This window comes from Suillus plorans (genome assembly GCF_016647745.1).
Source record: "Suillus plorans strain S12 chromosome Unknown HD556scaffold_27, whole genome shotgun sequence".
Lineage (NCBI taxonomy): Eukaryota > Fungi > Basidiomycota > Agaricomycetes > Boletales > Suillaceae > Suillus > Suillus plorans.
Window position 1 is genome coordinate 247,029 of NW_024537411.1, and position 17,116 is coordinate 264,144.

The 17,116-nt window shown below is 47.1% G+C and overlaps 4 protein-coding genes across 4 annotated transcripts; all 4 read left to right on the top strand.

Moving 5' to 3' along the window:
• Positions 1–932: 932 nt before the first annotated feature.
• Positions 933–1,139, top strand: HD556DRAFT_1205066 (uncharacterized protein; the record flags this gene model as incomplete). Its single annotated transcript, XM_041296454.1, has 1 exon — positions 933–1,139. A coding segment is annotated over one exon (207 nt), but the record flags the coding sequence as incomplete, so codon positions are not given.
• A 130-nt stretch (positions 1,140–1,269) lies between these two features.
• Positions 1,270–3,801, top strand: HD556DRAFT_1270316 (uncharacterized protein; the record flags this gene model as incomplete). Its single annotated transcript, XM_041299165.1, has 5 exons — positions 1,270–1,691; positions 1,799–2,473; positions 2,519–2,720; positions 2,805–2,858; positions 3,689–3,801. Exons 1-5 carry the CDS (start codon positions 1,560–1,562, stop codon positions 3,799–3,801), a joined length of 1,176 nt encoding a protein of 391 aa, XP_041160395.1. The 5' UTR covers positions 1,270–1,559.
• Positions 3,802–9,000: 5,199 nt separating this feature from the next.
• HD556DRAFT_1308228 (uncharacterized protein) lies at positions 9,001–14,385 on the top strand (the record flags this gene model as incomplete). The annotated part of the gene is made up of 17 exons (XM_041300103.1): positions 9,001–9,032; positions 9,083–9,134; positions 9,220–9,326; positions 9,478–9,491; positions 9,543–9,884; positions 9,932–10,657; positions 10,708–10,865; positions 10,928–11,041; positions 11,091–11,155; positions 11,210–11,373; positions 11,426–11,655; positions 11,722–11,743; positions 11,764–12,200; positions 13,093–13,162; positions 13,212–13,262; positions 13,332–13,519; positions 14,281–14,385. 17 exons carry the CDS (start codon positions 9,001–9,003, stop codon positions 14,383–14,385), a joined length of 2,877 nt encoding a protein of 958 aa, XP_041160396.1.
• Positions 14,386–15,957: 1,572 nt separating this feature from the next.
• Positions 15,958–17,105, top strand: HD556DRAFT_1308229 (uncharacterized protein; the record flags this gene model as incomplete). The annotated part of the gene is made up of 5 exons (XM_041300104.1): positions 15,958–16,058; positions 16,106–16,446; positions 16,504–16,793; positions 16,861–17,006; positions 17,066–17,105. 5 exons carry the CDS (start codon positions 15,958–15,960, stop codon positions 17,103–17,105), a joined length of 918 nt encoding a protein of 305 aa, XP_041160397.1.
• Positions 17,106–17,116: the final 11 nt, after the last annotated feature.

Below are 17,116 nucleotides of genomic sequence, written 5' to 3' on the forward strand. Positions count from 1 at the left end.
ACCCTCTCGCTGCCCAGTCACGCCCAACCAGGACTGTTCACCACCCTTTCACTAACCTGGTTCCGCCCCGCACGGCCAATCACAACCTTTCTCAAGCTCCCGCTGACCTGGCACTGCTGCCACGACTTGCCATGGTCTCCCTCTTCCCACCATGCTCAACCTTGACCTCCTGCTGCCCACACCGATCTCCTGTAGCTACTTAGCGATGTCCCCGTGACCTTCCCGCAACCTCTTGTTACCTTGGTGCGCCCTCGATGGGAGGTTTAGTGTACGAATTTGTACATGTCTGGTAGTTGATTTTGCATGTAGACCCAGTTTCGATGTTGTGGGACACCATCTAATAATAGCCTACAGGATTAGCTCCTGCACCTCCAGCGACCCTCCCATGAGCCTATAGCACCTCCTGCTGACCTCCCGTCCTTGCTTTTGTAGCTTTTGGTGGCTCGTTGGTGGGCTCCAGCGGTATGCATGATGGTCTTGTAGGGTCGTCTGGGAGTTTCTATTTATGTATCATAACTAATAACCAAAGTACTTGGCACTGTCTGGCGTCTATGGTCTTTGTGCACGCGAGTTGACTCATTCTTCTCACCATGACACCAACTAAATCCCTCAACAACCGTAAAGCTCAACTCGTTTCCTCTGGCCTTGGGCAACACTTTGTAAGCCCGAGGAAAGCCAGAGATAAGAGAAAAACTCAAACACTTGTCGAGTTGCCTGGTGCAGAACTCAAGTGGTGTCGCCTACTTGCTCAAATGCAACGACTCTTGGATCATGCACCCTCCTCAACAGGGTCTTCTTCTTGTACCGTGTTGGGTGATCGCGCTGGTGAAGTCCATAACATGAACATTCTGGATGACTTGGATTTCACAGGCACTGATGTTGAGACATCGGAAGGAATGGTTTCTGATAGGCCCGCAGATTTGGGCTGCAATCCTCACAAGCGGCGTATTCTCCCCGATAACCCGACAAATATATTATATGAAAACTGGCGAACACTCATACCCACCCTCGTGGACCCGCAATTGAAGTATTATGCTCGCACTATAGGCCAAGGCTTGGAGAAGACTCACAAAGTGATCTCAGCATGTGCGACTCTCACCTGTGCACAGAAAAAGACCAGTTTATTGTGCCTATTCTTTGACAGTAAGTACTCATGCTTTTGGCTCATTGGATGAGCTAACAAGTGCAAAATGTATCAACAGGATTTGAATCAATTGATGTACTCAGCTGTGAATGCTCCAGCCTCCCACAAGCCCTCCTTCATCACGGTGTAGGGATTCATTTCTGGCTGGGCTTGTAGAGACTGTTTTTACCTTACCTTATGTTGGCACTTTTGTAGCTTACATAAGCAAGTTATCCTTTCACCAGTTACCAGTAGGAGTCAGAGTACTCAGCAAGTTTTCATGATATTTCCTCTCCTCTGAGCCTTGAGCCTGGTCCAGAAACCCTTTAGGGTCGAATAGCAGCTAGGTTCTGCAAGACCCAACATTGTTCAGACTCACTCTCTGAATAGTTGTACCTTCAACGGGCTGTTCCCTACTGCACCCTCACAACCTTGTATGGCAGTATCTGTTGATCTACTTTCATTTTACTGTGCTCTCTTTGAGCGCTCTTGTGATGCGATCAATGCTCTTGCATCTGCTCTTAAAACACACTATTCACGCCGAGGTTTTGAAGTGACTGACTCACGGGTAAGATACTAGTATATCCATATGAAACTGTATCACATTACTGAACTATCCCAAAGGGTGACATTGTGCAGGAACCATTCCGTCGTGGTCTAGGCTATGCTGTACAGTGGTATGACATCCTTCAGGTTGAAATCGAACAGCAAGTGGATGCAGTCCTCCAACGCAGTCGAGACTGTGTGGAAAGTCACCAGTCCCCACCACCGCTTACTGTAATCAATGAAGAAAGTTCGACATCAACTGTCTTACACTTTGGCCGATGTGCACCACTTATCGCACAGCGCTGTCCAGCATGCTTTGGTGGGACACTGTATGGCAGACCTGTAGATCAAGGCGGGGACATACATGTTGCTACGGATGGCAATTTTCATCATCACCACCGACGTTCTGCGGGTGACTGTCCTCACTTCTATGAACCGACTTACTTCCTTTCAAAACAGTCTGTTGATGCAGTCGGGCGCCGAATTGATGCACAATGCAAGCGACCTCCAAAGCTACGCACATGCCTTGTGCCTGATGAAGCTATTGACCAATGTGAGAATGCATATGAAGCAGCTGATGGGAAGAAACAAAAGGCTGCAATGGACAGCTTTGATGACACGGGAATAATGGCCCTCATTTGCCGTCATGATATTCCCTTATTTTTTGCCAACATCGATTCTCCCGGAGAGCAGCAGAAGTATTCAGTAGCACTGATAGAACACCTGTTCACATTACTTCCTCCTCAAGCCACAGTTGTTACTCTCTATGATGTAGGCTGTGTTCTTGCTCGGTCTCTTTCAAAGGTCTGTACACAATTGTAATCAGATTCATTCACTAATTATTTTCAGTTTGAGATTCTCCCCCTTGATATTGTCTCATGTCTGCGCTTTGCAACTACGGCTATGCATGCCTATGGTCATGAATGGGCCTGTCAGCTGGTGCATAATCCACGGATGTGCATAGGCCTCAGCTTATCTGATGGTGAGGGGACTGAGCAGCTATGGTCGCAATTTGTTCACTTGATTGGTGTAGAAAGGTCATCATCGGTGCGTTACATTTGGTTCTACCGAACAATATACTAATTACTTTGAGTCATTTAGCGCCAGCACCGTCTATGGTTAATTGACTGTCAAGCCACTGCGATAGGTTTAGAAATGAAAGTGGACCTTGGAGACTGGATCAGACACTGTCTCAACCGGTGTAGAGACTCATGCCTCTCATTGCATGATATGGCAGTATTCACTAGGGAGTACATAGCACGAACTTGTAGCATCACTCTGTGTGCTATCTGCAGCTATCCCTATATGAGGCGCAGCTTTCCCATGCAACGCGCCTCACGCGCGCACCTTTCCCGTGCTTTACGATGTATACGCGCGCGCGCTTTCCCGCGCTTGATCGCCCTATAGCGCCAGCCTTCCGGAAGCATCCATCCACTGTCCACCAAGCTCTCTAGTGCGTGTATTTCCATTTCCCTTATTTACATATCATCCCACCTTTATTTATATCATGGACCCTTACTTACATATAGTTTTACATACCTTACTCGGTAGCGCTTCGGCTCCGCGTGACAGCGCTTAGGCGCCGTATATAAGCACCAGCATTACATACTATTAGGAACTTTCGAACTTTGCACTCGACCTCCCACTTACCCACTTACCACCTAGAGAATATAGTTGCAATCTATTCTTTGACACCTCGCGCTCGTATCTCTTGTTATTCATCTAATCACCACTTAAGCAAACTCACACTTACTCTCACTTGTCTCCGCTCACGCGCGCGCGCGCTTCCCGCGCCTCGCGTGTACCTTCGCTTTCCCGCGCCTCGCGCGCACCTGCGCGCCTTCTCGCGCTTCGCATTGGCCGACCAGTAGCGCCTTCAGCGCCTACTTCTAGAACCTTGCTGCACTCGCTTCCCCTTTAGGGTCAAACACACTTGTCTTCTCAAGAATAGCAGACTAGGCAACGCGCGACCTCACAACATTATAGATACAGTTTGGAGCATTCATTTGTTCCTCTCAGTATTGTTGTTTCTACACCGGGGTATCAAGGCCCAGAGCTCTGCTGCCCTTGACATCATTGATCGCTGTGAAACATCTGTGGAGGACCTACAGGCTCAGTGGGCTGACCAGTGACAAGCCCAGCTCTCGATTCGTGCTCGTGAGCAAGCCTATAATATGCACACACTGGGTATTGATGTTGAATTTTTCTAGATGCTCCTGCTCGTTTCAAAAAGGAGCTAGACACTGTTCTTGCTCTACAGGCTGACTTGGACGTGTCAGATCGAGCCCTGCAGACTACTAGGACTATGCTGGAGAGGGAGGTAGCATCCAATGACACCCTCGATGTCCTTGAGAGCCTCCAAAGGGGCCATGATCGTCTCATGACTAAAGTTGAAGCATTATACTCTTCACTTAATGTTCATGATAGATTCCCCGAGCTCAATGGAGTCAGTCTTGACTTTGTCCATATCCTTCTTATGACACGTGATCTCAAGATCAATATTCGAAAGCGTGCTATCGCCAGCTTTTTTGAATGGGATAAACTTGATCGTGCTGTAGGTGGATCCCACCAAGCATTAGGTAACTCTTTGTGTATGACTGTTCCTTCATTCTAACTTTATTGTTCAGGGACAAAGCTTCATCAACACACTCGCAAAGCTATAGTGAAACGCCAACCTGCTCTCATGACAGCGATCAGAAAATTCAATTCTTACTGTGAGCAGTTAGAGTCATTCTACAATCCTGCTTGGAATATCCCACTTCCTACTCCCCTCCCGACCAAATTAGCTGAACTACATAGTGACCAGACATTAATGCAGGATGTCTGGGTTACACCCTCAATTGGAGAGGTACCTCGATGGTTGGAAGACTCAGACATCAGGGACGGAATTCGTGCCCTTCTTAAACATGACCAGTGCAGGGAAGAGCAAAAACACTTGGGCATGGAGGCTGACAATTTGTGTCGCTTCTTTGAAGAAGAGCTGACAGCATTGGAGCTTTCAATCCGATTGTCCAAAAGTAAGTATGGTTCTCATTACCTATTTGTTCAAGGTTTATTAACAACATTTCTTATTTATAGATGAGTGCTTCCTCATTTCATTACAACAGAGGCACTCCCATTTTCTCAGACTTCAGGTGCGATGGTCAAATGCACTAGCATCCTCTGTTCGGTTTAGCAGCCGTGCAAAAGAGGCACTAGACAGGGCTATAACCTACTCTGGAGGTCTTCACAGTGCCTCTCTTCATTTGACCAGTGTGACGTTGCAGGATCCCATTCCCGAGGATGAGGCAATACTACTTGAGGCAGATGACCCCACAGAGGTTGAGCCCGAGCAAGCTGCCCTTGCTGATATCCTGGAGGGTGATGGTGCTGGAGCAGAGTTCCACGAGGATCAAGACTTAGTGTCTAATGTTTGTGCTGACATAGTGTGGGATTGCCCCGAGGTACGTCAATATTGTTGATAGGCTCAGTATCACTAATGTATTAGTAGGGTCTCCTAATTGACGATTTCCATGCCCCATCTCAAGATTCGCATGTCTTCGTGCCTGGACACATAGCTACTAGAACCACATCATCAACTGGAGGCTTCCCTTCCCAAGTGTTTGAGCCGAGAGACATAGCATTTCTTACTCGTCTGACCACATTTCTCAATGATGTATGTATCAATGGTTGTGCTGTCCTTCTGCAAATGGACATGCCCAATCCCGCTGTGGCTGTCTTCTCCACATACGATCTTCCTCGCATCCGCTATAATGCAGCCGATGATATCCTCTGGCGCAATACATCGTGGACACGTTATTGGGAGAAAGATGTGTGGGTTCTCCCGATTCATAGGCCATCTGATGTCGGCCATTGGGTTGTTTGCGTCATCTACTTGTCAAGAAAAGAGCTTCATCTCTTCAATAGTCTAGCTGAACGGAAACCATGGAAACAGGATGTCAAAGTTGGTTCACTTCACTTTCATGCAATGTTCATTTTGACGGATTGACAGGATATCATGAAATTTATTTGTCGACTTCTGATGGTGGCCCGTCAACAAGATAAGAATGTTCATGTTGATCTGGATGGATGGGCAGCTCGTCCATTGAGTGTAAGTTCAATATCATTTCTCACATCTAAGCACTCCATTTTTGACGATTCACATAGGTCAAACCCCTTCAAACTAATGGTTATGATTGTGGTGTATGGGTATTAGCAACAATCATTGCTGTCCTACGTGGACGACAACTTACGCAACTACGAGGACAAAATGAGCAATCTCCGACATTATCTATGTTCTCGTGTACTTTCTATACCAGTATTCTAGCGTGCATGAAGGTTGGAGCCAAGTTGAATTAGTAAAGTAATACGACGTCTAGACATATGGATTCTTCCCAGCAATTAGCAAGTCCTTCTCCATTTGATAATGTACAATCCTTCGTGCTACCCACTGGCAGTAGCATTCAGCCATGATCTTATGTCTCGCACTTGCCTGCAAGTGGGAAACACAAGTGTGAAGTTCATCCCAGCCTGTAATCCAACTCTTCTGCATGTCTCAAATCTCCTCGAGAAGCCTGTTACTCTCTCCCATGTTATACATGGCCGTGCGGTGTGCACAAGATTTCCTTTCGACCCGTAAATAATGTCCATGCATTACATCTACAAGATTATGTGTAAAACGCTCTTCCTCTGGTGAATCAGGCGGATCAGGAAAATCATAAGGAGGTGGTTTGTCCCATTGCAAGAGGTCGGATTCGTCAATCAAGTTTGAACCAGCAAGGGATTGACGAAATAGATAAGAATCAGGAAGGGGGAGAGCCGCAAAGTGAAACAAGGAAGACATCAGAGGCGCTTCAGACAGGATCTTGAACGTATGAGGTCCATGTCGACCATAACACTTGGCGTAGGCATGAGCATTCTGAGCTTGCTTCACCATTTTACCTCTATAATAGTGAAAACATGTGAATCAAACTTGGACTAGAGTTTTACAATGCTCACCTTTGTGACTGAGAATATGATTCTCTACATTGTTGTGAGGCAGCTGCTTTCTTGTCTAATGTGAAGTATTTTGCTCGCCTGCCCATGATAATTGGGGTAAGTGGATGAATTGTGACGATGGTACCTAACAAGATCATTGTTGCTATGAAGTTCATACTACTATGCTGCCCTGTTGGTTAGAGAAATACAATACAACCATTGACCGGGGTGTTCTCTTTCAAAATTTGGTATTAACACAATGGGGCGTGATGTTGGAGCCCATGAGGCAAGTTCAGACACCTTGAATCCTAGTAAATGCCCATATGTTTGTCTTTTTAACTCAGTACGATTTATATATTAAAGCTGATTGGCTCATAGATGTCATTTACACCTCACAGGAGCCCTGCAGGAGCCTCTATTGAGCCTCTGTGCAAACTCGTAACCCTCTTGGGTGCTTGGTTCCTACTGACACTAGTACTCACTACGTACTCTGTGCTCAATTACTAGTTTTGGTAAGTCATGTCCACTGGCACTTGGAGTTTGCTTGGAGTCAAAAGTATTTTTGCCCCTGACACTATCAAGCTCGTAGGTGGCTCAAAAAACACCCTGTTTCATCTATAACATCAAGCATACGTCCCACATCCTCCTGGTCCTTTTCTCCATCTCTGAGCTGGTTCCTACAGCTGCCTGGGGTCGCATCCTTCTTGGTTTGGGGTGGAACATGGTGTGGTGGCAGTGCCTGCTTGTGTAAGTTTGTGCGTGACCAGCAGGTGATCAGTTCTTCTTCAAAGTTCGAACTTCTCTAATTATTATCCAATGTTCCAAAGATTTCTATGGCCTCTTTTGCATGTTATCAATTAACTGTTCTCATACCTTGTTTGTAAGATGACTACAACCATATCTAAACCATTGCTTGTTGATGCTGCCATGCAGACGGACTCGCACTCATTTACAATTACTCACCTCGTAAGTTCTCTAGTCAGTTTCATATCCTGAAATCTGCTGATCGCTTCTAGCTCGTGGATGCAGCAGTGTTGACAGAGGACTCAGGAGTTAGTGGGGTTACTGCCAGTCTCCAAGTCAACAACGGATGGAAGGCTCTGGATGGTATTCCTTGTATCATGGGTGGCATAACGGCCCTTGCTGGTAAGTTTCGTTAATTCTCTTTTACACTAATCTTGACTTTATTTCAGCATCTGTTGGTGGCACTCTGCATGGCCGTACTCAAAATGATTTCCCCTGGAAAACCCTACCCAAAGAACTCGCTTGGCTCGGATGTTACCTTGTGAACTACCCTGACGAAACTTTGATGCCAGGTGAGACTCAACCCATGCTCACTTGGACCAAAGGAATTCATGATTTGACCTTCTGTCATCGTGCTAATCTCGTCAATGCTCTCAAGACAGGCACCCTCACTATTCAAGCCGTTACAAGCGATGCTGCCCGCACACGCCTCATGATGTCCAAAGACCCAATTATTATTGGAGAGGCACCCTCACATCGCTCCATCCACTCTCGTGGGCGACGTGCATTCGCTGATGGTTACATTGACCAAAAAGGACCTCACCGTCTCCCCTCACCTCCTGCTACACCTTCCGCTCTGATACACCTACTCATCCTGCTACACCTCCTTCTCATCCTCCCATGCCTCTTCATTCTGCTATTCCTGCTACCCATCGTCGTGTCCAAGTCTTTGTAGAGATATCATGTCCACCACCCCGGCCAGCTTCTCGATCTGTGCATAAATCAATACCGCCATTGTCACGCCCGCCACCTCGGCCAGCTTCTAGAGCTGTGCACAAATCAACACCGCACAACATCACTCATACTAAGAATCTTATCCCACCAATAACTTTTGTTGAGCGGTCTTCATCTGACCATGAAAGTGTCACTGTGGACGAGGACTTATATGTTAGCGAGAGTGATCGTCGCCCTGCCAAGCATCTCAGACATTGACTGGTATAACAGCAAGTAATTGAATGATTTCAAATGTAGATAACGTGTTAATACAACAGTTCTTTTTTGAAATTGTACTTCAATTTCTGATGTATGGTATCAGATCTCATTTTGATTCAAACTCAGTAGAGGTAACACAGTTGGTTCATCAATGTTGTCCTTAGTTACAACACAACATTCATTTTGCAGCCTCTCCGCAACCTCTCTGTAGCCTCTTGGGCCTCCCCAAACCCTCCCCTGCTTACCTGCCTCATTCTCTATACCATCTTCAGCTACTGCCAGTGTCTTGGATCGCAGTTACTGTTTCTGATCGCTCCTTTGTTTCTGGTAACCACTTCAATTCGAAGTTATTCAGGAGTCATCGGTCACAAAGTAAGTCAGTTGTGCTTTCTAATACTCATTTCAGCCTTTCTGACACAATGATACTACAGTCTGAATCTTCGGCTGCACTGTTAGTCACTTTTTCTTTCAATTTTCGCATCATCCGTCATATTTTTTCAGCCTTTCAGACATGATGGTACTGCCAGTGGGTCCAGACCATATTGGCCACAAAGTAAGTCACTTGTGCTCAATGTTATCCATATTCACATCATTCTCAACATTATCCGTATTCACATCATTCTGAACCCTCTTTTTAGCCTCCCAAGCCTCCTCACACCCTCCCTCACACCCTCCCTCACACCCTTGCTCACACATTTATGAACTTGTGTGTCTCGGTCACTATCCAAATAGTTTTTAATGTCTTGTACGTTTGTTAGTTCTACCGCACCATTCTAACTTTTTTTAGTCCGAATGAAACTATGGAAAAATATAGCACTGAGGGACCCCTCATAAGTATCAGGGTTCTGGATTTTTTTTTGTGCCCCTTCAGAATTCTCATCACATTTGCTCTCTAGTATTTCACATATAGGTAAGGAGGTGTGCGCTCACATACTTCTTCTATCACTAACTACGTATCCAGACATGACACAAAACAACCCCGATAACCCATCGTCTCCTCACTCGAGCTACATGGGCCTCCCAGATACCTTCGATTATATGGCTGAACAATTTGGTGGTGGTCGTCAATGTGCAACACCACCTGCTGAGCTGACTCCCTCACGACTCAGGAGTAAGCTCAAGGCCACAGCACGGGATGTTGGCCTTGTCAAAAGCACAACTATCCGCCGCCAGGCCTATCAACACACCACCACTGTGGGTGATCAAGATCCCGTATCTATGCACTCCGATGCACCAGATTTCACCCATGTGGTGCCAGACAATAATTCAGCAAATGCAATGTCATCTCTAACAGTCCCCATAGGTAGTTGACATGCCTCACCGTTTCCTGCCCCACATACTCCTGCACAGATCCAGGATGTTTTTTTGGTTCTATGAGCCAGCAAGCTGTATGGATGGATCCCAACTCCTCTGACACCTTTAGCATGGCGGGGGCTGAGTCTTTTTTACCCGGTGGATCCCAACATCACCTCATTGCACAGGACATGAACCGTCTAGCACCACCATCAAGTTTTAATTTTCCTGCGAGTTCATCAGGTCAAGCAACAACCTCTCGTACAAGTTCCCTGGAGCCTCATGGCCAAACTCCTTCGGGATTTATGCAGGAATTCTCTGGTGAAGTCACACCATTCATCCTTCAGCCTGTTCTATCATCATCATCTCAAGATCATGCACCTCCCGTCCCAGCCACGAACATTATTCCGCCAATGCCATTCCAGACTAAGGCCGCCTCCTCAATGAATACCATGGGTGCAGGTACTGCTTTTCATGAACACTTTCCTGAAGAGCATGAGCCGGTGACCCGTCAAGAGGGACATACAATTACTGGATGGAGGTCTGCAGAGTTGAATACAGTGTTAGATGTTGGGTTTACTGCAGTCGAGCGCTGCTTTCTGGATCTCTCCACGTCTACTACACTTCCCATTTCCCAATTGATCAACTTGTTCTTGAAGAGTCGTGGACGCACCGTGAATGGTACCAATTATTGGAACTTGTATGCTAACTACTTCAAAGAGCACATGCAGACAGAACTTGTGCGCATTGGCAGAGAGGCCCCAGCTGGAGGTGGCACACCCAGTAAGTACCATATTACATCTTGTTTCACATGAGGTTTATATTCCTTACAGGTGCAACCATGCGCACTCAGTGTTATGACAAATTCAAAGAGGTCTATCCCGATTCTTACCAAGACCTCCTGTTAATGCACGAGGAGGCATCACTCCTTGGATCATCTACTCAAACGATAGCTCAGCGTGGACAGGGATTCCAAAAACACTATCAAAGAGTAATACAGATTGTACATTATCTCACCTGAAATTTTGTCATCATCTCACATTGTTATCATAGCTCGAGTCTGCCTCTGCTAAATCTGGCTTTGAAGCAGCCATCGTCCTATGTGGCAAAGTAGTCAATGAAGATGGGTCACTTGGCCATTCATATAACACGCCAGGTGCTGCAGGGGTAAGATTCTTTGTCGTCTAAATCCTCACATATACTTAGAAAGACACAGTTCTGGAAAACACGATGCCGTGCGAGCAATGATGCCATCATTGGGCATCTTAAAGCACACGTATAGTAAGTACAAATATATCTATGTTTATGCTATGACTGACACGTGTCTTCAAACAGTAATACCACATCCTTGGCCAAAGTGGATGAAGCATTCCATGACGATACTCACAGTGACCCATTGACCCCCCACTCACCTCCAAACAGTCGTGATCAGTCTCAAGCTCCTGAGGGATGGGATGATGGTTTGAAGTGGGTTAAGCTTGAGCTTATAAAACAAGTTGGTATGTCAATGTGTCACTGATCTTTTGATTCATTTGACTAAACATATACTAGCCCAGCTTGGGGGCAAGTGTGCCTGGGATAAAAACTTTCCTTGGAAGGGCATGTCCAGCGCGCTTGCTGATGCCAATCTCTGCATCAAGGGATATCCAGCTGATAGGTGTCTCTTGCCTGGTGAAGCCCACAATGAGAACTCAAAGAATAAGGGCATTGGAGTGCTGACGCAGAAGGAAATTGCGGTGCTCATGGAGGCATTGAAGTCAGGAACCATGCAAGTTGTCAAAGTCGACAAGAAGTATTGAGGTAAGATTCTCGTTGTAAGAACATTCTAATTCTAATATTATGTACAGCATCCGTTATGGCATCTGAGAGGTCTGTTATCACAGGCATAGCGCCTCCATCTGACTGGTCACATGCTGGTGCTAGACGACTGTTTGTTAATGGCGACACGGACTACCATGGCCCAGCTCGTATCAAGCCCAGCAATGCGGCTACCAAAGTTAAGAAGGCCGATAAAGTGACAAAGGCCCCTCCACCACCTGATGCCAATGACGATGACGATTCAGATGATCATCATCTAATGGTACCTACTGCTCGCAAGTTCAGAAAACCCACCATGCGATTAGAAATTGCGGCACCACCAACATCGCGTCCATTTAAAGTCGTTACACTGCCACCCTCACACCCACTCAAAGTCACTCCAAAGCCAGGACCGACTGCCACAGCACAGAGTGAGGTGATTGAACTCACTTCGGCTGGAGAGAATGCCGCCACAGAGTCTGACTCTGAGTATGAAGAAGCACACAGGAAGAAGAGGAAACTGAAGTCTGTGAACACATCGTATGCATCAAAGAAGCCAGCCCCATCCAACGAGAAGGCTGCATGGCTGAAGCAACCCAAAACGCTGTAGAGACTCATGCCTCTCATGGTGTGATATGGCACTTTTCACTAGAGAGTTCATTGCACGAACTTGCAGCACCATTCTGTGTGCTATCTGCAGCTATCCCTATATGAGGCGCAGCTTTCCCGCGCTTCGCGATGTATATACGCGCGCGCTTTCCCGCGCTTGAGCGCCCTATAGCGCCAGCCATTCGGAAGCATCCATCCATTGTCCACCAAGTTCTCTAGTGCGTATGTTTCCATTTCTCTTATCTGTGCATCGTTCCACCTTTATTTTTATCATGGACCCTTACTTACATACATATATCTTTGCATACCTTACTCGGTAGCGATTCGGCTCCGCATGACAGCGCTTAGGCGCCATATAAGCGCCAGCATTACATACTGAACTCACTTTCCAACTTTCCACTTGACCTCCCACTTACCCACTTACTACCTAGCAGAGTATAGTTGAAATCTATTCTTTGACACCTCGCGCTCGTATCTCTTGTCTAGTATCTAATCACCACTTAAGCAAACTCACTCTTACTCTCTCTCATTACCGCTCACACACGCGTGCGCTTCCCGCGCCTCGTGCGTACCTTCGCTTTCCCGCGCTTCGCATCAGCCGACCAGTAGCGCCTTCGGCGCGCACTACTAGATCCTTGCTGCACTCGCTTCCCCTTTAGGGTCGAACGCACTTGTCGTCTCAAGTATAGCAGACTAGGCAACGCGCGACCTTACAACATTTTCAGATACAGTCAGGAGCTTTGTTTGTTCCTCTCAGTATTGTTGTTTCTACAATGCCTGCCCTACCAACATCAGCAACTTCTCCGATGAAGGGTGGCCCTCTGTCCCCATTGCTAGTGGGGTCATTGAGTGTGGCAGCATCGCCAGAGCCTGAGACTGTGGGTGAGTACCCTTTATTTTGAATTAACTTTACTTGACTCAAGGTGCATAGCTACAGCACCAGCATTCCTCCAGGATGGTCCCTCTAACGTGCGCACAAAGGGTAAGCTTTTTCAAAACAGATATTCTTGCAAAACATCTAATGATCTACCGTCTACTATCTACCCCCTAGTAAAAGCACGCCCAATCACAAAGGAATTCAAGGGTAAAATGAAACAGGCTCTTCGCATGGTGTACAGGTGCTTAGATGGATCTGAAGTTGATGAGGGTGAGAAGACAGATGCGGTTGTGAAGAGTGCTGTCTCTGCTGATTTAGATAATGTCCCCAAGGAAACACTACAGAAGGACTTGCCTTCAGAGGTGATACAGGATGACGGTGTAGGAATACAACACAGAGTGGGGCTATACAAAGATGGCTCCAAACTGATATCTTTATGTTGTGGTCTTGCACTGCCTAGTCTGCTATACTTGGTGAGACAAGTGCGTTCAACCCAGGGGTCTGCAGTCTGGGAATAGTTTTGGGGGTCAGTGAGTGATGTGGGGTCAATAGTCGGAGCGTGGGAAACAATGTCCGAAGGTATAATTACGATGTCCGATGCAAAAAGCGTCGGGTCCGATGTTTTCGGGGTTTCGGGTTATCGGGTTCGGGTTCGGGGTATCGAAAACTAATAGCAACGCTATAGCGAGCGTCGGGAAAGCGAGAGGTGTGCGCAATAATAACGATGACGGATACGGGTGGTGAAGGAACGATGATATCCGCAATGTCAACTAAGAACTACGAAATATCGGGTTTGACCCCTAAGCGTCGGAGAATGGCTCTCCTCTACTTGGATGATGGTAATGCTATGGGGAGTCCAATATTTATGTAGCTACGTAGAAGTCCGGAACCATGTAGGCGAAAGTAGTAGTGCAATATGTTCGGGTCCGATGTCCTATGTAATAAGACATGAGGTGCTGCGGACATGTAATAATGTGGTCTACAATGTTAGCGATGTGAAAACAAGTAACTACGCACCTAGTGGGGCTAGCAAAATGACACAGGACATAGGTAGGACGAGTGCGCTGAAGGTACAACAATTCAGAGAGTGAGTCTGAACAATGTTGGGTCTTGCAGAACCTAGCTGCTATTCGACCCTAAAGGGTTTCTGGACCAGGCTCAAGGCTCAGAGGAGAGGAAATATCATGAAAACTTGCTGAGTACTCTGACTCCTACTGGTAACTGGTGAAAAGATAACTTCTTATGTAAGCTACAAAAGTGCCAACATAAGGTAAGGTAAAAACAGTCTCTACAAGCCCAGCCAGAAATGAATCCCTACATCTCATGGGAACTTTGAATCATGACTGTCCCCAGTCATCTACCTATGCAAACCAAAGCTAAGCTAAACTAAGAAAACTACTAACCTGGGGGTCCTCAAACACCTTTTGTTTCCTTGACGCGTATGCCAGGTAAACTGCGCCAGTGAGTGAGGGTCAGGGCAATCCAATAAAACGATGACCCCAGCACCTGTTTTCCCTGACATCTCTTGTGCCAGGCGAACCACATCAGTACTGGGGGACTGGTAAAACGATAAAAACGATAAAATGCGAAGTGGTGGTTGCGCGGATGACGACGGGAAGTAGACGGATCGAAAGAGGCGAACGAGGGCTTCGAAATGAGTATAGGGTCGACTAGGTTTGGTGAAGAACTGAGGGAGATATGAAGGAAATGGTGAAAACATGCGAAAATAGCGAAAACGGCAAGTAGCGAGGGCGCGGGTGGGCGTATCAAGAAGCGGAGCGGATGGATGGAAAGCGGCGGTGAATGCGGTCAGAACGCGCCTAAGGCGATGGGCGCGCGATCACGGGGCGACGAGATATAAAGAAAACGCAAAAATGGGGCGCAAAATTTGGGGGGAACGCGAAAATGCGGATAGCGAGCCAACAGCTGAGCGCGCGCGAAGGCGCGGATATGCGCGAATGAAAGCCATGAACGAGGGCTTCAAAACGGGTATAGGGTCTATGGGGTTCCGATGCGAAATGGGCTGGTGAAAGTGCGAAAATGTGCAGAGGTGCAAGAGGGAGGAGGAGGAAGGGGTATGGTGCAGGGCAACAAGGGCTGGTCCTATCAAAAAGCGGATTGGGGCAATGGACAGAGCCACTGAGGGATGGTAAATGGCCAAAAGAGCTAGATGAGACAGGCCTTAGAGCACCCAGAAAACCCTTATCTCTCCTCAACTTCTCAAAAACACCAAAAACTCGATAACTCCACAACTACTGCTCCAAATTCGATGAACCAGGGCTCAAAATGACCGGACGGACGTGGGGAATACGACCCTAAGTTTGCGAGAGATCCGCTCGAAAACCGCGTGAGAAAAACACTTATCAATGCGCTGGGGAGGAGGAGAAGATGCTGAAAACTTGGGAATATGGGAGAAGCTGGTAATGAATGACTGTGGTAGGATAATAGGCGAATTTGGGGGATGATTGGTGAGCTTAGAGAGCCTAGAAACACAAGAAACCCTCGCGGTGGGCTCCAGTTGAAGGTACAACAATTCAGAGAGTGAGTCTGAACAATGTTGGGTCTTGCAGAACCTAGCTGCTATTCGACCCTAAAGGGTTTCTGGACCAGGCTCAAGGCTCAGAGGAGAGGAAATATCATGAAAACTTGCTGAGTACTCTGACTCCTACTGGTAACTGGTGAAAAGATAACTTCTTATGTAAGCTACAAAAGTGCCAACATAAGGTAAGGTAAAAACAGTCTCTACAAGCCCAGCCAGAAATGAATCCCTACAGCGCACAATATCCGATAGTCCGATGCGATGTCCGATAGTGCAAAGTGCAAAGTGCAAAGTGCAAAGTGCAAAGTGCAAAGTGCGATGTCCAATGTCCAATGTCCAATGTCCGATGATTTTCAGGTTTGGTGTGTATTGAGTTGGATATGATAGGGAATGATTGGGTAATGATTAGCATTCGACATGCATTGGAAATTAGACCTCTACGAGGCCACAGAGATGTCAGTCTCTACAACGGACCAGCAGGAGATCAGGAACCACCTCGAGTCACCAATCCCATTGAGGATCCTCATATCATCGATGACTCTCGTAACCTCCGTGACACTCCAGCCAATGCTCCAGCCAACCCACCCCAAGCTCATCATGAGCTCCCTGTCCATCATGACCCTCACAATGGTATTCAGCGAGGCTCTGACGAAGGTATCCAGCGAGACCCTCATGAGGGTGATGCTGTATGCCACTCACGGGAACCTCAACGTGAGGTAGTCGACAACCATCGCAATGATCCTTATGAGGGTGAGCCTCTTTGTAATCCTTGTGAGCCTCGTAATGATATCCTTCATGACCCTCAAGATACTCCCCATCATGCCCCTCGCGACACCTTGCATGATCCTCATCAGCCTCTTCACAGTCATTCTCGCGAGCCATGGTACATGCATGAGGCTGTGCATCATCATGAGGTCCACCATTCACGTGAAGATACCCCAATCACTGAGCGTGATGCTCTCTACCCTCGCAATGCCTTCTACCACCGCAACTCCCGCAATTACCACCATGCTGGTTTGCAACCTCATGACAATTATGGACCTGAGCCTCGTGCTAACAGTGAATTTGCCATGCGAGACAGCTCTCCGGCCTTGGAGGTATACCATGATGACCGTTATGCTCACCATGAGCATGAACACACATACCCAAGTTGATACAGTCCAGGACTTGGTCCTGACTATGCTCGTGAGAGTGGATACTCTTGACGTGATGACTTTGATGAATGGTGGGCATTTGGTGGAGGAACTTACCGTGACAATGGGTACCCTCAAGGCAGGACTCGTTACCGGGATTCCAGATGGACAGATCGTGTCCGTAATACTCCACCTTTGGACTATGTTCCTCATGATGTTGTGCCATGATCATTTAGTCGAGATCCTGTCAACCCTCCTCACCCTCCTCCATCTTAATTTTCTTTCAA